The sequence below is a fragment of the Panthera leo genome, chromosome C1 (genome assembly GCF_018350215.1).
Source record: "Panthera leo isolate Ple1 chromosome C1, P.leo_Ple1_pat1.1, whole genome shotgun sequence".
Lineage (NCBI taxonomy): Eukaryota > Metazoa > Chordata > Mammalia > Carnivora > Felidae > Panthera > Panthera leo.
This window is the reverse complement of record NC_056686.1, coordinates 118160797-118182352: the sequence shown is the minus strand read 5'-3', so window position 1 is coordinate 118182352 and position 21556 is coordinate 118160797. Positions and strand designations below refer to the sequence as shown.

At 40.0% G+C, this 21556-nt stretch overlaps 1 protein-coding gene across 6 annotated transcripts in view; it reads right to left on the bottom strand.

Annotated features, from left to right (window-relative positions):
• CC1H2orf76 (chromosome C1 C2orf76 homolog) overlaps window positions 1–21556 on the bottom strand; it is a 62046-nt gene that overhangs the window by 21560 nt on the left and 18930 nt on the right. For all 6 annotated transcript variants that reach the window (XM_042954221.1, XM_042954222.1, XM_042954219.1 and 3 more), the window contains 2 exons: window positions 15543–15687; window positions 536–586 (listed from right to left, as the gene is read on the bottom strand). In XM_042954221.1, the coding sequence (XP_042810155.1) occupies window positions 536–586; window positions 15543–15675 (184 nt within the window). In that variant the 5' untranslated portion in view covers window positions 15676–15687. The remainder of the gene's footprint in view (window positions 1–535; window positions 587–15542; window positions 15688–21556) is intronic.

Sequence of the window (21556 nt, the reverse complement as noted above, 5' to 3'; positions counted from 1 at the left end):
GTTTAATCTCTTCTTTTAATTCCCAGTCTTTAATCACTTTTCTTTTCTGGTTACCTTACAAAGAAATTCATTTAATTTAAAAAAATTTTTTTTTAATGTTTATTTATTTTTGAGAGACAGAGAGAACATGAGCGGAGGAGGGGCAGAGAGAGAGGGAGACACAGAATCCGAAGCAGGCTCCAGGCTCTGAGCTGTCAGCACACAGCCCGACGTGGGGCTCGAACTCACAAACCGCGAGATCACGACCTGAGCCGAAGCCAGATGCTTAACCGACTAAGCCACCCAGGCGCCCCAAGAAATTCATTTTAGACATGGTTTGCCAAATATGCTATTTATTCCTCATAAATAGGACACTTTCATACACAATTACAATTTAATGATACACCAGGATTTCGAGATTTCTAAATAAACTTCCATATTGGTTTTTATTTACAGATAGTAAACTAATTTTTAAAAACCAAATTCAAATTGCTAGCAACGTAAAACTAATGTGAAACTATATTAATATACACTTTTAAAGAATACGAAAAATTACCGTATTTATAATTTCTGAATGGTGGTGGCAGGCTGGTCCTCAAAGGAATATCTATAAAAGAAATATTATTTTTATTATATTCAAATAGACACTCATGGTATATGCATAGTCTTTTGCTCTGTTCTCCTAGACCTCCAGACTAAGCTACTTTGAAAAGGTCAATAGAACACAAAATGAAGCTAACATGCCACCAAAATCCAAAGGTCACCTAAAATAATGGAACCACTGAGAAGATGTTGAGCCGTTATTAGCTGAATTAAGGATTCAGCAACGTTCTTAAATGCACTGGCATTTTATTCAATACAACAGCATCTATGCACATTTGAAATATATAGCATTCATGTGTGAGGTAGTATTTTCTATACAGTTGATGTTAGTTTAGCATATGACCCCTTCAGGGTCTTTGGCCAATAGTGGAAACCAATGATCTAGAACAGTCATTACTCTTCCCAAAATTCAGACAACCTACAATATAACTACTCTACCTCAGCAAAGAATGCAAAAAAAAAACAAAAAAAAAAAACTAAATATTCTTTTTAAAGGAGTATTTCAAATACCAGTATTAGTTTTCATTAATAACATCTGATGCTACAATACCTACAGAGGGCAATCTGATATATATCAAAATTACATATGCATATACCCTTTGATCTAGCAATTCCACTTGGAGAATTGATCACAGAGATACACTTTGCACACTCTGCACACGTGTTCAATATGACACATATACCAGGATACTAACTGTAGCACTGGTTGCAATAGCAAATGCTTAGGAAAATCCAAAGAAATGTCCTCCGGTGGGGAGGCTTTGCAAATAAATTATAATATGCCCAAACAATGAGACATAGTTTTCAACTGTACAAAAAAAAAAAAAAAAAAAAGAGGCCAAGAAAGCACTCTACTAATATAAGATCTTCAAGATATGTTAAAGGTAAAGAAAGGCTGACCATTATTTTTCAAGTAAGCCACGTTTTGAGTAAAATGGGGGAAAAATAAGTATATGTTTGTAACAATCGTAAAATCTGTATGGAACCACAAAAGACCCCAACTAGCCAAAGTAATGTTGAAAAAGAAAACCAAAGCGGGAGGCATCACAATCCCAGACTTTAGCCTCTACTACAAAGCTGTAATCATCAAGACAGCATGGTACTGGCACAAAAACAGACACTCAGATCAATAGAATAGAATAGAGAACCCAGAAATGGACCCACACATGGACGGCCAACTAATCTTTGACAAAACAGGAAAGAGTATCCAATGGAAAAAAATCTCTTTAGCAAATGGTGCTGGGAGAACTGGACAGCAACATGCAGAAGAATGAAACTGAACCACTTTCTTACACCATACACAAAAATAAACTCAAAATGGATGAAAGACCTAAATGTGAGACAGGAAACCATCAAAACCCTAGAGGAGAAAACAGGCAACAACCTCTTTGACCTCAGCCACAGCAATTTCTTGCTCAACACGTCTCCAAAGGCAAGGGAATTAAAAGCAAAAATGAACTATTGGGACCTCATCAAAATAAAAACCTTCTGCACAGCAAAGGAAACAATCAACAAAACTAAAAGGCAACCGACGTAATGGGAAAAGGTATTTGCAAATGACATATTGGATAAAGGGTTAGTATCCAAAATCTATAAAGAACTTACCAAACTCAACACCCAAAAAACAAATAATCCAGTGAAGAAATGGACAAAATAGACACTTTTCCAAAGAAGACATCCAGATGGCCAACAGACACATGAAAAAATGCTCAACATCACTCATCATCAGGAAAATACAAATCAAAACCACAATGAAATACCACCTTACACCTATCAGAATGACTAACATGAACAACTCAGGCAACAACACATGTTGGCAAGGATGCGGAGAAAGAGGCTCTGTTTTACACTGCTGGTGGGAATGCAAACTAGTATAGCCACTGTGGAAAATCGTATGGAAATTCCTCAAAAAGTTAAAAATAGAACTACCCTAAGACTCAGCAATTGCACTAGTAGGTATTTATCCAAGGGATACAGGTATGCTGTTTCGAAGGGGCACATGCACCCCAATGTTTATAGCAGCACTATCAACAATAACCAAAGTATGGAAAGAACCCAAATGTCCATCAATGGATGAATGGATAAAGAAGATATGGTATATATATACAATGGAGTATTACTTAGCAATCGAAAAGAACGAAATCTTGCCATTTGCAACAACATGGATGGAACTAGAGGGTATTATGCTAAGTGAAGTAAGTCAGTCAGAGAAGGACAAATATCATATGACTTCACTCATATGAGGACTTTAAGATACGAGACAGATGAACATAAGGGAAGGGAAGCAAAAATAATATGAAAACAGGGAAGGGGACAAAACATAAGACTCTTAAATATGGAGAACCAAGGGTTGCTGGAGGGGCTGATGGGGTAAATGGTGAAGGGGCATCAAGGAAGACACCTGTTGGGATGAGCACTGGGTGTTATACATAGGAGATGAATCACTGGAATCTACTTCTGAAAACATTATTGCACTATGTTATATGCTAACTAACTTGGATGTAAATTATAAATGAATAAATAAATAAATTTTTAATCATGAAGAAAAAAGAATTAGCTTTGGATGCTATTTTCACTGTGGTTTTCTGTTTTCTACTGCAATCTTTATTTTTTTATTTTAGCTTACTTTGGTTTTAATTTTTCTTTTTCTAGTCTCTTAACATAGAAGCTGAAATCATTGATTTGAGATCTCTTCTCTAATTTAGGCACTTCTAGTCCTATAAACATTCCTCTAAGTACTGTTTTACCTGTTTCCCATAAATTTTGCAAAGTTGTGCATTCGTTTTTTTTTCAGTTCACAATACTGCGTCTTTTGACCTCTGCTTTTGCACGTAGGTTATTCAGAAGTATGCTATTTGGTTTCCAAATATTTTGGAATTTTCCAGAGATACTTGTTATTGATTTCTCATCTAATTCCACCGTAGTCAAAAAACCCTACGTTGTATGAATTTAATCCTTCTACATTCATCATGACTTTAGTTTTATGGCTTGCAATATGGTCTCTTGGTATATGTTCTGTGTACACCAGAGAGGAATGTGTATTCTGTTGTACGGTGGAGTGTTCTACAAACGTCAATGTAGCCAATTTAGTCCAATAAGTGTTGTTCAAGTTTTCTGTATCCTTACAGATTCTCTTTGTGCTCCATCAATTATTGAGGGAGCAGTGCTGAAATTTCTCACAATAATTGCAGAATCACCTATTTTTCTTTGCAGTTCTGTTAGCTTTGACCTCATACATATTTGAAGTTCTGTCATGTCAGGTGCATAAACATTTAGAATCCTTATGTCATCTTAATCGGTGTCTTACCATTATCAAATGAGAGTCTTTATCCCCAGCAATATTCTTAACTCTGAATTCTACTTTATCTGATATCAGTTTTCTTTTGATTAGTATCAGCATGGTATAACTTCTATGTCCTTTTACCTTTAACTGATTTTTATCTTTATATTTAAAGTGCATGCCCTGGGACACCTGGGTGGCTCAGTCAGTCGAACGTCCGACTTCAGCTCAGGTCATGATCTCACGGCTTGTGGGTTTGAGCCCCACGTCGGGCTGTGTGTTGACAGCTCAGCGCCTGGAGCCTGCTTCGGATTCTGTGTCTCCCTCTCTCTCTCTCTCTGCCCCTCTCCCACTCACTCTCTCTCTCTAAAAAATAAATAAAAACAGTAAAAAAAAAAAAAGTGCATGCCTTATTGGTAACACATAATTTAGGACTGCTTGTTATGTCTGTCTTTTAATTAGGGAGTTCAGACCATTTACATTTAATGTGATTACTGATATGATTGGATTGAAATCTACCACTTTGCTATTTGGGTTTGGTTTTGTCCATCTGTTATTTCCTCTTCTACATTCTTTTGACAAATGGCTCTCTGACAATTTTTTATGATTCCATTTTAACCCTTCTGTTCGCCTATTATCTATAACTCAGGTAATGTGTGTGTGTGCCTGAACATGTGGTTGCTCTAAGATTTGCAGTAAACATCTTTAACTTATCAGTCTACCTCCAAGCGACACTGTAACACTTTATAGAGAGTGAAAGAATCTTACGCTTCCAGGGGCACCTGGGTGGTTCAGCCTGTTGAGCAACTGACTTCGGCCCAGGTCATGAAGTCACAATTCATGAGTTCAAGCCCCGCATCTGGCTCTGTGCTGACAGCGCAGAGCCTACTTTGGATTCTGTTTCTCTCTCTCTCTCTGCCCACCCCCCACCCCCCGGCCTGTGTGCACTCTCTCTCTCTCAAAAATAAACATTTAAAAAAAAGAGGACCACCCAGGTGGCTCAGTTGGTTAAGCATCCAACTTCCGCTCAGGTCATGATCTCACGATTCATGGGTTCGAGCCCTGCATTGGGCTCTGTGCTGACAGCTCAGAGCCTGGAGCCTGCTTCACATTCTATGTCTCACCTCTCTCTCTGTCCCTCCTGCACTCACACTCTGTCTCTGTCTCTCTCTCTCTCAAAAATAAACATTGCAGAAATGTTTTAATAAAAAAATTTAAAATAAAAAGGATATGTTTCTATTTCTCCCCTCCTAGGTCTTGTACTAGTTCTGTCATATATTTTCCACAAACGCCACAACATGGTTAGTGTTTTTCTTTATGTGATGAAGCCTATTTTAAGAAAATTTTTTAAATAAGGGAAAAAAAGCCTTTCATATTGACCCATGTTTACCATCTCCAATAGTCTTCATTTCTTTGTGTGCCTCCAAATTTCCATCTGGTATCATTTTCCTTCTGTTGGAAGAAGGCCCTTTAACATTTCCCATAGTTGATGTTTCCTGGTGATGGTCTCTTTCAGCTTCTGTACGTCTAAAAAGTCTTTCTTATGCCTCCATTTCGGAAAGATGGGAATAGAATCCTAGATTGACTTTTTGTCTTTCAATACTTTAAAGATGTCGCTCCGCATCTTCTGACATGCACTCATTCTGATGAGAAGTCTGTGTCTTTCCTCTTTGTTCCTCCTTATATAATATGTTCTTTTTTTTGGCCGGGGGGGGGGGGCTGTTTTTAAACTTTCTCTTTATCACCAGCTATAAGCGACTTCATTATATATGCTTTGGTATAGCTTTCTTCATCCTTCTTTTGCTTGGGATTTGTTGAACTGCTTGAATATGTGGGTTTATAGTTTTCATCACATTTGTAAAATTTTCGACCATCATTTCTTCCAATACATCTTCTGTCCTCCCTGTCCCAGCTCCCCTCTTCATGGTCTCCAATTACACGTATATCTAGCTAATGGCAGCTGCCCCACCCCTCCCTACCGCTCTATTTATTTTTCTTTCGGGTTTTTTTCTATGCTTTATTTTAGACTGTTTTTGTTGCTTTGTTTTCAGTTTAAGAATCTTTTCTTCCGCATCTGATCTACATGTTAATCCTATTCGGTGAATATCCATCTCAAACGTTGTAGTTTTCATCTCTAGTTCAATTTGGGATTTTTTTCTTTTCACATCTTCCATTGCTAACATGTTCAACTGTCCGTCTACCTTCCTGAACATTTGCAGTATAGTTATAATAATTTTCAATTGTCCTTGTCTACTAATTCTGTCATCTGCAGCATTCCTGGGCTGGTTTTACTGGATTGATTTCTCTCCTAATTATGGGTCATATTTTCTCACTTCTTTGCACACCTGGTAAGTTCTGATTTGATTCAGGTCATTGTGAATTTTATCTTGTTGAGTGCTGGATATTTGTGTGTTTCTATAAACATCCTGAGCTTTGTTAAACTACTTGGAAACTTAGATCCTTTCGAGTCTTGCTTTCGAGCTTTGTCAGGTGAGAGCAGAGCGGAATTTACTCTAGGGCTCATTTTGCCTTACAATTTCAGCAATACCCCTTTAGGTACTCTGCCTGATAACCTGTGAATCACAAGCTCTTCCATTCTGGCTGGTGTGGAGGAAAAAAAAAAAAAACACAAAACTATTCTCAGGCCTGTCTGAGCTCTGAGCATGCTGCCTTCTGCTTCCTTCAGATTGTTCTTCACCTTGACTGCCGGTAGTTTCCTTATACCCTTGTGCTGACTGTATTCAACTGAAGACACACGCTCTGCAAATCTTCAGAGCATTCCCTTTGCACAGCCCTCTCCGTTCCAGGTCTCTGCCCTATGAAGTCTCCAGGCTCCCCTCCAGTGTGCCAGCTGTTGAGCTGAACTCAGGGAACTCGCCAAGTCCTACCTGCTCTGTAGCCTACAGACTCCCTCCAGGTGGTAAGGTGGCACAATCACAGGGGTCACCTTGTTTGCTTCCCCTATCCCAGGGACCACTGTCTTATGCTGCCTGATGTCCGGTATCTGAAAACCACTGTTGCATAAATTTTGCATAGTTTGGTTTTTTTCTTTTTTTTTTTTTTTTAGTTGTTCCAGGCAAGAGTGAGTTCAGTTCCTGTTGCTCACCTTAGCTGAAAGGAAAAGTCTGGGGCCTATCTATTACATTTTGAAAAGGATGTCCAACTTTACACAGAGTTTTTCTTTTATTTTATCTTTCCTCACCTTTGAACTTAACTTTGAGACCTAACGAACTTTTACAGGAGAATCTGGGATTACAGAATGAATTCTGCAAAAATTAATTTAATATTTCATTATTGGAAAGTTGATGAGAAGGTAACCACTAACTTTCCTCATTCACTTAGGTCTCCATGAAAGGCATCCATAGAAAAATTAATAAGCAAAATAAGGCAACTTAATAAATATACTGCTGGCAGTTAGGATGCCCCCCAAAGAAGTCTGAAGTGTTAAAACATACATTTCAATATAAAAATCAATAAAGTCTCAAAAATTATTAAAATATCAACAGGCAATAAAATAATTCTTTACCTCATAGTAAAGGCTATAAAAATAGAAGGAGTACAGTTTGTAACTTATTTTTAGACTTTTGGGAAAGCACAAACACCTAAGGGAAAAAAGTGACCAATTCAATGACTAATCAGTATAAGCAAGAACACCAAACACCCACCATTAATCAGAATAATGTCCAATATTATAACTTAACAAGGGGTCCTATCTATATAATAGTAAGATTCCAAGGTTCAGCTCTATCGAGATGCTATTCATTTTAATTATGAAATACTCTAAACATAAAAAGTGTGGAGAACAGAAAATTCCTTTAACCCACCAACCAAATTGAACATACTGTCATGACCGCTTCAGATCCTTTTCTACTTTTTATGAAATAAGACAATATAGATACAGCTGAAACCTGTCTTTCCCTAGTCCCCTTATCTCTCCTTTCCTAGAAGTAAGCACTAACTGCCCCTAACTTATCATATCCCCTATGTTTTTTATACTCTCATTCTATAAGTCACAGCCACAGAAAACAGAGTGTTATTTTGTGTTTTAAGTTTATAGAGTTCAGAATTTAAACTAAAGAATCTAGGGGCACCTGGGTGGCTCAGTCAGTTAAGATCCGACTTCAGCTCAGGTCATGATCTCGCAGTTCGTGGATTCGAGCTCCATGTGGGGCTCTGTACTGACAGCTCAGAGCCTGAAGCCTGCTTCAGATTCTGTGTCTCCCTCTCTCTCTGCTCCTCCCCTGCACGTGCTCTGTCTCTCTCTCTCTCAAAAAATGAATAAACATTAAAAAAAATTACACTAAAGGATCTACAGTATATTTTTTAGTACAAACTAGAAAGCATCACCTCAACATAGTGTTGAAGGATGAGTCTCTTTGTGACAAGGTGATAATGTGCTGTGACTATACTACTACAAAATTACCCTGTTCCTTTCTAAAAAAAAAGGGGGGGGGGGGGACCAGGGGACTGCTTCTTTACAGCAGCATGTGAAATAATAAATGTAGAAAGAATCACACAGTAAGAAAAATCCTGATTTCTAGCAATATCAGCGATTCAGATAAGGATCACTGGGAAATACCAAAACTGCTGGAAACAAGATATGTATATGGTCTCAATGTTTATCACTCCATACGCTACTTATTAATTAGAAAGATACTTTTACAACAGAGAAATCCAGCAGCCAGTGCCTTAACCAAATGACTGAAATCTGTATGACCAGTAACAGGACAAAGCAGCATCAAGCGCTTTCGGATATGATGCAAACAAGAATGAGTCACCTCCATCGGAGGTCAGCAAACTATTTATGTAAAGGCCAGCTTGTCAACATTTTAGCTTTTGTGAGCCACGCGGTCTCCGTCACAGCCATGGCTGTGTTCCAATAAACTTCGTTTACAGAAGCAGGTGGCAGCAGGTGGCAGGTCAGACTTAGCTTGTCGTAGCTTGTCCACCTGCAACCTAGGCGGTAATCCTGCCAAAAATGTTTAACCTGAATCTGATCATGAGAAAACAATCAAATAAATCGAGATTAAAAAAAATCAATATAGTGACAGATAAAAGGCAGGGGGGCTGCTCCAGATCAAAAGGAATTAAGAAGACATGGTGTGCCAAGAAAAGACACAATGGAACCTGAGATACATGCTTCTAAATGAAAGAAACCAGTCCGCCAAGACTATATATTGTGTAAGTCTAAGTACATGATATCCTGGAAAAAGCAAAACTAGAGGCATTAAAGGGATCAGTGGTTGCCTGTGGCTTGTGGGGGAGGATGAGCAGGCAAACCATGGGGGATTTTTATGGTGGTGAAACTATTCTGTAAACAATGTCACGGTGGCTGCACAACATTAGTCATCTGTTGAAGCCCACAGAACTTTAGAGCACAAAGAGTGAGCTTGAATGTGTGCAAAGTGAGAAACCACCATTTAGGAGGGCAGAAGATCCCAGGAAAGATCGCAGATAGTGACCAAAGAATCCAGCTGCATTGCAAATGTATGAAGCAACCTTCCTGAAGGCAGTGAAAGAAAGGCTGCTGATCTAATTAACCGTGGCAGTGAAGAGATTCTTGTAAGACTAAGGCAAAAGGAGCTGCACAAAAGCACTGTGCTCTAGTTAATATCAAGTTGCTTCCCAGAGGGTATAGATGAAAAACTCTGATACTGCTAGACATGTAAACTGGAATTAAAGAATTAAGTAAGTGGATGGCAGAGGATGGGAGCCAGAGTTCTCATTCTTGGAGTGGAAACACAAATCCGCCAGGGGAGGAAGCTAGAAGGAGACATGTTGGGATGGACTGGAAAACATCAGGAAGGACTCATGTTTACCACACAGATACAGATGGTGACATGAAAACACTTGGGGATGTGTGTATGCGCACAGGTTGCCCTTTCAGCTGAGAGAGCTTTATTTTTGTTTGTTTTTAATATTTATATATTTTTGGGAGAGACAGACCGTGAGTGAGGGAGAAGCAGAGAGACAGGGAGACACAGAATCCGAGGCAGGCTCCAGGCTCTAAGCTGTCAGCACAGAGCCCGACGTGGGGCTTGAATTCACAAACCATGAGATCATAACCTGAGCCGAAAGTCGGACGTTCAACCCACTGAGCCACCCAGGTCCCCCTCAGCTGAGAGAGCTTTAAAGAACAATACCCCAGGAGTAATGACCACACCCAGATCTGCGTTCAGGAACCAGGGATCCTTTGAGAAATGGCTGATTCTGGGACAGGGACAGGAAATCTACACAATGAGCCTGAAGCATCTTATAGTGCCATAAAGTAAGAAAGTACTCAAAACACACATACATACAGAGATGGTATATGAGGGATGAAGGAGTTCTGAACTGCAAGTCTGGACAAACCCTCCACAGCTTTTTTCTGTTTTGTGGGTGAAATGATTTTACATTTAGAAGGTCTCACATGTTACAAAATATTTAAATGCTTCCAAATCAAAGATTAATGACAAGGTCTTATATTAGCTAGATAGCTGGTTTGGGCACTATTCTGAATCTAGAAAGTCATCTATATAAGGTAGTATATACAGTACCTCTGTGATCAGAATATCTGAATAACATCCATCCCCCATATGTTAATAACAAGCTTATTTTATTTTATTTATATACTCATACATAAATATAATCTGTATTTATATACTTATTTATAAATAAATGAGCTTATATTTACTGCATTTATATAACTTTAGGTTTTAATAGCATGATGTTGTGGAACAGTGATTGTCAATGGAGAATGAATCCAATTTAACCAAAGTTCCTTGGCTGAGGGAGAAATACAGACAGACAAAGCAGGAGACTAGATGAAGGACGACAAAAAAGTGAAGAACAGTTAGAAAGGCAAGAAGTCATCTAAAATAACCCCAAAAGATCACGGCATGCCTGGGTGGCTCAGTCGGTTAAGCATCTGACTTCGGCTCAGGTCATGATCTCATGGCTAGTGAGTTCGAGCCCCGCATCAGGCTCTGTGCTGATGGCTCAGAGCCTGGAGCCTGCTTCGGATTCTGTGTCTCCCTCTTTCTTTGCCCCTCCCCGACTCTTACTCTCTCTCTCTAAAAATTGAATAAACATTTAAAAAAATGTTTTAAATAACCCCAAGAGATCATTCATCACAATGACCACTTTTGGCTGTGTGCAAAATTCACTGTGCCATGGTGGCAAACCTCTCTGCTCGCTGTCCGTGTTCAAAACGCTAGAGCAAGGTGAACTCCACGCAAAGACTCACTGACAGGGGGTCCATTTAGCTCAGAGATCCCACCTCAGCAAGTGAGGCAGGAGAACAGAAAGGAGGCAACTTAGCGCGGTGTTTAAGAGCACACGTTGTACAGTTAAACTGCCTGTGTCGAATTGCAGCTTTGGCTTTTACTAGCCACGTCACCGCAGGCAAGTGTGTTAACCTCTCTGTCCCTCAGCTGGTTCACCTGTAAGATGAGGACATAACCGATCCCACTTTAGAAGGATTCTGTGAGGATGAAATGAGATCACCTAGTTTAAGCTCCGAGCACAGGACCACATACAAAGTTGGTTATCATTATTACTTGAAAAATTCCCCAGAAATAAACTCTTTGGTCTTCGTCACATACAAAACTGTAAAAGGTAGACAGGTGGCCCACCGACCTTTCAGAGAGGTTCCACAGTGCTTCCAATCGGATAGGCTTGGGCACAGAGCCCACACCCCAAAAGTTCACCTTCTAGTGTCCCACCCGCACAACTAAAACAAGCAGCAGCCATGTTGTTACCAACACGGGTAAAAGATGTGGGAAGGCGCGGCCGAGCACCGAGCTGTGATCGGTACTGCTGCTCTAACGGAGAAGGCGTCCTAGGGTACCTAGAAGGAGAAGAGTACAGTGACCCCGGGGGGACTATGTCTCTTCCTGCCACTGCAGCAGCCTGAAGATCAAACCTTATTCTCCAGGACTTCAGGAAGAACCTATCCTGCACCGTACCAAGAACATCAGAGCACTTACAAGGTCAACACTAAGAAACGCTGTCAGCCATAACACACAGACAGGTTTTAAAGTAAGCAATGTAGGGGTTTATTTTTACTTCAAAACCCAAATATGCTTTTTGGTGTTATCTTTTCCAAAAGCAGGACACTATATAATTGGCAATATCTTAGTGCCAACTCTCAACTCCCCCCTAAGAATTAAGAACACAGCAACAACAACAACACATACTCTATACATCAGCCTGTAGTTACTTTCACGAACAATTATGTTCTCATGAAATCTTTCACAGTCACTACGAAGCCAACTGACTGGTCTGTCTTCTGTATATGTCGCCCACCTTGACCTATACAGGTAATACTGAGTAGTAAAACTACCAAAATTAGAGGTCGGGGGAAATGTGAGGGAGAAGAGTTGAGAAGATTTACAAAGTCAATCAGGAAGTACAATGTCAAGAATTCACCACATTTTGGATTTGGAGCATGCGCTCTAGGCTCAGACCCAGACTGATGGAAGAAGGCCCCCTGAGTGGAGACTGCTGCTCCCGAAGAGGCTGGTCTGCCAGATGCCTGGCCTTGCCCAGAGTCTGACCACATCTGGCATGTTCCGGGACAGGGCCAGCTGGGACTCCAACCCAGGCTGCGGGGGGAGGGGGGAGGGTATGGAAAAATGAATCAACCTGCACTGCAGTCCTGACTGGTGTCCTCATCTGTGTGAGACAACATGTGTGTTCAGAGCAGTGAGGGATAAATAAAATACTAATGATGGTGGGGGAAAAAAAAAGGAATTTACCACATTTTAGAAACTTAGCTATATACATTTCCACTGCATATATATAAACCAAGATACTGGTTTTGCAATATCATTCTCCAGTAACGGAATCAGAGCTCATCAGAGAGATAGCTGCTTCCAGGGCTGAAGCAGGGAAAGAACAGGACAAGTCTGGAACACCTTGTACCAAAAAAGTAAAGAAGTGCTCAGAAAATGATGGGGACGTGTTAGAAGGGCCTGGGGCCCGATGGAAGGGGCTGTCACCAGCCAAAATGGGGATACCTGGAGCATCAAAATAAATAATGAGGGGAGCGTGGGTGGCTCAGTTGGTTGGGCATCCGACTTCGGCTCAAGTCATGATCTCACGGTTTGTGAGTTCGAGCCCCATCTCGGGCTCTGTGCTGACAGCTCGGAGCCTGGAGCCTGCTTCAGATTCTGTATCTCCCCCCGTCTCTGTCCCTCCCCTGCTCATGCTCTGTCTCTCTCTCAATAATGAATAAGCGCTAAAAAAAATAAAAATAAAAAATAAATAAATTTTTAAAAATTTTAAAAAACCAACAAAATAAATAATGAGAGTAAAGAATTATAATCCTCTGACTAAAGTAAGAATCTGCGAGTCCACAGTGATATGATTGATGATTAAATAAATAAATGGGATGGCGGAGGTGCGGGCTGTTCCTTAGTGGAGAAAAACAACTACCATATGTAAGAGGAAGGACAGAATAGGAAAAATCACCATTTGCCAATTATCATAATCACTGATCCCGGCAAGAATCATCAAAGAATGCTAAACTGGTGGATCAAAGTTTGAGAAGTAACAGGATATTCACATGGCCTCAGAATATATCCCTACAAACTACTTTTCGATTACGATTAAAATTTGCAGTGGAGAAACCTGACAGACTCCACTCCAACCAACTGATCAGAGTTACCATTGCCAGTACTGGTGTTGATGGACAGTGGAGCCTCCTGGTGTGATGCACAGAGAAGCCTGCATCACGTCCGGGACTGCTCTGCCAAACATATAACCTAAACCCAACTGTGAGAAGACACCAGAAAAATGCAACCCAGATGCACCCTATAAAACAACTGGCCCGTGCTATTCAAAGCTGCCAACGTGGGACGCCTGGGTGGCTCAGTCGGTTAAGCGTCTGACTTTGGCTCAGGTCATGATCTCACGGTTTGTGAGTTCAAGCCCCGCGTCGGGCTCTGTGCTGACAGCTCAGAGCCTGGAGCCTGCTTCGGATTCTGTGCCTCCCTGTCTCTGTGCCCCTCCCCCGCTCATACACTTTCTCTAAAAAATAAACATTAAAAAAAAATTAAAAAAAAAAAGCTGCCAACGTGATGAAGACTGCAGACTAAAGGAATCACAATGTCAGGGGAGCCTGGGGGGCTCGGTCGGCTAAGCGTCCGACTTCGGCTCAGGTCATGATCTCATGGCTCGTGAGTTCAAGCCCCACGTCGGGCTCTGTGCTGATAGCTCGGAGCCTGGAGCCTGCTTCACATTCTGTCTGGGTCTCCCTCTCTCTCTGCTCCTTCCCTGCTCACACGCTGTCTCTCTCTCTCTCTCAAAAAGAAAAATAAACATTAAAAAAAAAAAGTCAGATTAAAGGAAGTGAATGTAGCATGTGCCCTTGAATTTTCTTTTGCTATATTTCAGTGTTAGGTTCCTGATTTTGATCATTGTACTGTAATTATGTACGAGAATTTCTTGCTTTTAGGAAATATACACTTAAATATTTAGAGATAAAGGAGAATCATGTCAGCAATATACTTCTAAATGGTTCAGAAAGAAAAAAATGAAGGGGTAAGTTCAGTAAGAGAGAAAAGGGAGAAAAGGAGACAAAGGTGGGAGGGAGGGGAGGCTAAGGTTAAAAAATAATGTAACAAACCGCTAACATTTCAGGAACCTCTGTGAGAGCATCTAGGAATTCTCTGTCCTATTTTTGAAACTTCTCTGTGTCTGAAATTATGTCAAAGTAAAAAAAAAAAATTAAGTTGGATATAAAGTGATACATTTGTCAAAACTCAGGGAACTGTATGTAATCTGTCCATTACATCATATATAAATTACATTTCGATTAAAATAATAAAAGCTTATTCTAGATGTTTTATCAAATGTTGATGATTGGAACACTTCAATAATTAAAAACAGGGGTTAGAAACCCATCGAGGTCCTACAAAAAGCCTTCACTGACTTCATGCCTATCGAACGTCAAGCTCAAAATGAAAAACGAACACCAGTTGGTCTGGCTGTCATTTCTGTGATCACACTGACCCACAGCACTCATGATTTTCCGGCTATAAAGACGGAGGCCTGCCACCTTCCGAGCATGCTCCCCATGAGGCCCTCTGTGTGCTCAGCCAGGTAACGCCATGAGCTACACCGCATTCCCTTGTTAACCAATCTCCAAATCCATAAGCCCACCACAAGCAAACGGAGATCTTAAGTTTTTTTAATTAAAAAAACGGGGGGGGGGAGGAAGTGGCACCTGGGTGGCTTGCTCGGTTAAGCATCCGACTCCTGGTTTCAGCTCAGGTCATGATTTCATGGTTTGTGAGTTCGAGCCCCACGTCAGGCTCTGCGCTAACAGTACATACACAGCCTGCTTGGGATTCTCTCTCTTTCTGTCTCCCTCTGTCTGCCCCTTCCCTGCAGAGGCTCTCTCTCCCTCTCTCAATTTAAATAAATACACTTTAAAAAAAAAAAAAAAAAGGCGGGAGGGGGAGGAAGAAGCCAAACATGAGGGTAATGATTCCCGAGGAAGGCACACGCAATGCCCAAAGAGCCTTGGGAAGATATTCTGGCTGATGCCAAAGCCCAGACCAGGAGCTGGCCTAGCACCTGGCTGAGAACCTAAATTAATATCTTTCGAAGTAGTTTTAAAAGATTACCATCAATATAGTAGTCAACTATTTTTCTCAAAATATTGATAAAATGAAATGATTAAGACATCTCGTACCTTGCTTTAGAAATACTATAAATTCCTTTGTAGTTTGGTCCAAATTAACTCCATGATACACTATAGGTTTGAAATTGCGATGCTCAAAAGAACGAATGAGGCGTACTGTAATGGTCACTTCTCTGGAAGCCATGCGGAGAAATTCCTGTGGCGAGGGACATGAGAACAGTCTGAATAACATCCATTCACAATTACCCAACAAGCGTGCATTTCCACCATCAGCTCCAGGGCGCCCGGCCATCGTTCCCACGCTGCATGGTTACTGACGGAGTCCCCAAACCCAGGCCAGATCCCAGGCACCCAAAAGGGTCCCAAGGTTACCCCCGTCTATCCACTGTGACCCTGGACAGCTCTGTCACAGTCACTGATGTCCTGATTGGCACAAAACGAACAGGGCCCAGACGAACACAAGTGACACAGGTGTGTGGGTGCGTGTACGGGAAGAAGTGGGGTTTCCAAATGGATGCATGGCATAGACATGACTGAATGGGATTTGCTGTGCCAGACGTCCCCTCGCTTGGTCCTGAGACTGAGTCAGCTAACAATACGTCACAGTTTAATCTCACAACTGCTGCCAGATTTCAGTGCTGATTTCATTTTCTGCTGTGGTATTTTCCCTCTTTCACACTATTGTTTAAGCATGTTTGCCTCATTCTAAAACTACATGCTCGTGCTATGTGCCAGCTGTTAATGTCATCTCCCCTAACTCTATCCTCAAACCATGAGGTATTACACTGATTTTAAAGATGACGAAACAGACTTGGAGAGACTGCACAAATTGCCCAAGGCCGTAAAGCAGGTAAATAATGGAGCCACGTTTAATTCCAAACTGATGCCTGAATCGTGGCTCCCTTGTTTACTTCTTCCAAAGTCCATGCTCTAATACACTATCAGAAAATCACACCAAATTATTTCCTCCTCAAAAATCTGCAAAGTTGCTTATGATCTAATGAGAGAATTATGGTCTATTTCTATCCAGTAATAAGTACTTCATGCTTTCAACTCTGCGTACAATTTGCAGCCGTAATATACAATTATATTTGGGAAAAAACATCTGTAATACTACACATTAGACATCTAACCTCCCTAGTAATCAGAGAAGTTCAAAATAATGAGATCACTTACTGAACTAACAGACTAAAAAATCTGATAATATCTAGTGTCGGCAAGGGTGTAGAGCAATGAGAATTTAATCAGGGAAGGTGGGCATCCCAAACAGGTATACTTTTGGAGACAATCTGGCAATATTTAGTAAAACTGAAGATATATGCTCCTTTCAATCCAGCAATTTCATTCACAGGTACCTGAGGGAACCTCCCAAATATGTGCAAAAGAACATTGTTAATTCTAAAAACTGGAAACAAAATGTCCATCAACAGAAGAGGTAAGTAAACTATGGCATTCGGTGAAACAGTATAGGCACTAAAAATAAATGGACTATACACACCAACATAAATGAATCTCAAAAATATTATGGCAAACGAGGGGCAGCTGGGTGGCTCAGTCGGTTAGGTGTCCAACTTCAGCTCAGGTCATGATCTCACGGTTCGTGGGTTCAAGCCCCGTATAGGGCTCTGTGCTGACAGCGCAGAGCCTGCTTAGGATTCTTTCTCCTTCTCTCCCCATCCGACCCCCCCTTGTGCTCTCTCTCTCAAAATAAATAAGTAAACTTTTAAAAATATATATTATGGCAAACAAAAAGAAAGCAAGTTGCTGAAGAGTCAGAGCACATTACCATTTAGGCAAAGTTCAAAAACATAGCTTGTTTCCTCAAAAAATTAAAAATAGACCTACCCTATGACCCAGCAGTAGCACTGCTAGGAATTTACCTAAGGGATACAGGAGTACTGATGCATAGGGGCACTTGTACCCCAGTGTTTACAGCAGCACTCTCAACAATAGCCAAATTATGGAAAGAGTCTAAATGTCCATCAACTGATGAATGGATAAAGAAACTGTGGTTTATATACACAATGGAGTACTACACGGCAATGGGAAAGAATGAAATATGGCCCTTTGTAGCAACATGGATGGAACTGGAGAGTGTTATGCTAAGTGAAATATGTCATACAGAGAAAGACAGATACCGTATGTTTTCACTCTTATGTGGATCCTGAGAAACTTAACAGAAACCCATGGGGGAGGGGAAGAAAAAAAAAAAAAAAAAGAGGTTAGAGTGGGAGAGAGCCAAAGCATAAGAGACTCTTAAAAACTGAGAACAAACTGAGGGTTGACAGGGGGTGGGAGGGTGGGGAGGGTGGGTAATGGGTATTGAGGAGGGCACCTTTTGGGATGAGCACTGGGTGTTGTATGGAAACCAATTTGACAATAAATTTCATATATTGAAAAAAAATTACTTAAATAAAAAAAATTAAAAAAAAAACATAGCTTGTATTACGTTTCAAAAATAGATAATTGTTATTTCTGAGCCAAAGGAAGGAGTATGCAATACGAAAGAAGTACACAGACCACTTATATTGGTAGAAGTTTATACCTTAGGCAAGGTGTTAGGTATATGGGTCATATGTTATTCTTTACACCTTTTAATGTGTTTGGACTCCTTCATAATATACACCACAAGCTACACTAATTTGGCCTAGAAAGTCTTTCTGCATCATAAGATGCTGATACAATATTTTACTAAGGTTGAGGGAATATATAGACCATTATATATGAAAAGTAAAGGTTCAAGCTGCTTTAATACATAATTTATAATTAATATTGCTTATATTTAAATGAATGGTTCTTAATGAACTGAAAATTATTTTCTCCCCCTAAAATAAAGTTAAGGATTCATCTTATAGTCTTGCATAGTGGTTAATGGCCTTAAATTAACAAATCTTTGGGGCACCTGGGTGGCTCAGTCAGTTAAAACGTCCCACTTCAGCTCGGGTCATGCTCTCACGGTTCGTGAGTTCGAGCCCCGTGTCGGGCTCTGTGCTGACAGCTCAGAGCCCAGAGCCTGCTTCGGATTCTGTGTCTCCCTCTCTCTCTGCCCCTCCCCCACTCAAGCTCGCTCTCTTTCTCAAAAATAAACATAAAAAAATTAACAAATCTTTTGATAATTCCAATATTAGCTATGACATTATTTCTTCTTATACTGGATTACAATGCCCCCCCCCCACAAATTCTGATCCAAGAATCTACCAAGTAATAGCACTTCAGCAGACATCCACAAAATTACAATTTAAAATATACTGAAGTACTTAATAAAGCAAACTCCTTAAAAAAAGGGATATTATAAAAGAGCCCTGTATTTTATTTTTTTTATGTTTGTTTATTTTTGAGAGAGACAGAGAGAGAGAGACAGAGAGTGAGTAGGGGAGGGGCAGGGAGAGAGGGAAACAAAGAATTCGAAGCAGGCTCCAGGCTCTGAGCTGTCAGCACAGAGCCTGATGTGGGGCCTGAACCCATGAACCGTGAGATCAAGACCTGAGCCGAAGGTGGATGCTCAATCAACTGAGTAAAATACATCTAAAATTTCTGTATTTTAGAAGCAGCGTTAGCAGCTTTGTTAAAAGACTACTTCTTCCTCCTGTCATCAAGCTCCCACAACACAGAAGCCCTCCAAACGACACCCACACACATGCAAGCCACACATGCCAGGAAGCCCTATAGAGTAGTCCAAGTGCCCGAAGAGTTTAGAGACAGACAGAACTAACTAAAAACCACCTCTACCTCTTTGCTGTAACACAAAGTTGGATCCCACACAGAATCTCAATGAATAGTGGTAGCTGCTTTTAGCAATAGTCAACTTGGGATAAAATAGGGTTGGACATAAAGGCAGCTCATTTAGACAGCAGAAGATCCTAGATTCCCAGGTGCCATAAATGAATCGTATAAATGGTCTAAAGAGGCTGGGCAGGCTGGCACATGCATGCCTTATGAAACTGTTTTATAATTACAGGTTTGTTTCTTTCCCTTAATACAAAGCTTCCCAAATGTCATACTTAAATAGCTGAAATTGCAAGTCTGCATTCATATCTAATTTGGTCCACAATGCATTGCCATCTTCATGGGAAATTTGTTGTTATTTGTATCAGTAACTAAAGAATAACAGCTACTGTCAGAAACCAGCCATTTCCGGATTTGTTTTAAGGACTGCGGGAATTACAGCTTGTTGGTTTAGGAATGCAGACATAGTGAAGAGCCAGTTTAGAAAGCTCATATTACAGATTATAAAACGTGACATTTTCCCAGAGGTTCAACCTACTTAAGAAAAAAATGAATCTCGTCAAATTTAAAAGACATTCCACTGAAGGGACAGAGAAACCAAAGCAATACACTTGGGAATAAATTAATAAAAAATACTCAAGGACAGACAAAAGATCTGAATAAATGAAATGACCATGTTCTTAACTATGAAGGCTCAAAGCTGTAAAAGAATTCTCCCCTAAATTATTCTATAGACTGAATAAAATCTCAATCAAAGTATAAAAGGTGCTCTAGGAACGTGTCACAGATATTTCTAAAATCTATCGGAAAGAATAAATTTGTGAGCTTGGTCATCAAAGTCATAAAAAATGAAAAAAGCACCAATTATTGAAACACATTATAAAGCAACAGGCATATAACAGTAATACATGAATAAGCTGGTATGATTCATATTCTTACAAAAGTCAAGAGTAAAAATTTTAAAGGACAACTTAAGTAATTTAATTAACTTGAGCCATTTAAGCTGTGATAATGAAGCAGGAAAACCTGGCAAATCAGTGGCACACAACAGAAAACTCAGAAACAGACTCTAGGTTAGAGAATTTGGTACAAGATAAAAGTGGTATTTTACATTACTGGGGAAAAGATAGTTTATTTAACAAATGGCATTAGGAGAATGGTCAGACATTTGGAGAAAAGTAAGGCTACATTCTTACCTCATTCCTTATACAAAAATAAATCATATAAGGAACAAATATTTACATTTAACTGTAAAATCATAGGCACAAGAAGAATGGGCACATATTTTTATAATCTTAAGGTAAGAAAGCCCTTCCTAACTGAATAAAAATCAGCAACCATCCAGAAAAAGGCTGATAGGTATAACAACAGAAATAGGTCAGAAAAGACCAATATCTTGGTAGAAACATGGGTAAAGGTACTTGGTTATCTTTACAAAGTCAATAATGTGAAAAGTTGATCAACCTGAAGGGAGCAGGTGTAGCTATAAGAGGGTAGCATAAGAGAGCCTTATGATAAAAATGCTCTGATTCTTGACTGCGGTGTTATCCACATTTATCAACATGTGTGATAAAATTGCATAGAACTAAATACATGTGCACGTAAAACTAGTGAAATCTGTATACCATCCATGGAATGTATCAATTCCCTGGTTGTGATGCTGGACTATATACTCAAGCAAGGTATTACCACTGGGAGAAACTGCATGAAGGGCATAAAGGAGCTCTCTGTATCATCTCCAACAGCTGCATGTGAATCTACAATTATCCCAAAATTAGTAGTTGCTAAAGATCATCATCTTGAAAATTCTATGAAATAATAAATGTAAGGAAAGATCATAAAGGGATGCCAAAATGACGAGGCACAAGATTGATGGGAAACTTTAGAACAGATACATCGGGGGTTGATGGCACCTGAACTTACTAACATCAACCCTCATGAATGATGCTAGTTTCCAGATCTGACTTCCCATTTATGGGCTATCACGACAGGTAGAAGAACACGTCAAATGACACCAGAAGGAGGCTATCAGTCAAGTTCAGACTGGAACATTCTACTCAATAAATGACTTGGTTTCTTCAACAAATAACATGATAAATAAAGAAGGGGTAGAAAATTATAAGTTAAAAGCGACTTAAAGAGATATCAACCAAAGCAACATTTAGATGGGTTGTGATTTGCATAATATTAGATCTTATTAGGAATTAATGTCAGTTCTGTTTACTTGATATTACGTTTGAGTCCTTATCTTACATTTTTTTTAATGTTTATTTTTAATGTTTGTTTATTTTTGAGAGACGGAGCATGAGCAGGGGAGGGGCAGAGGGACAGAGGGAGAC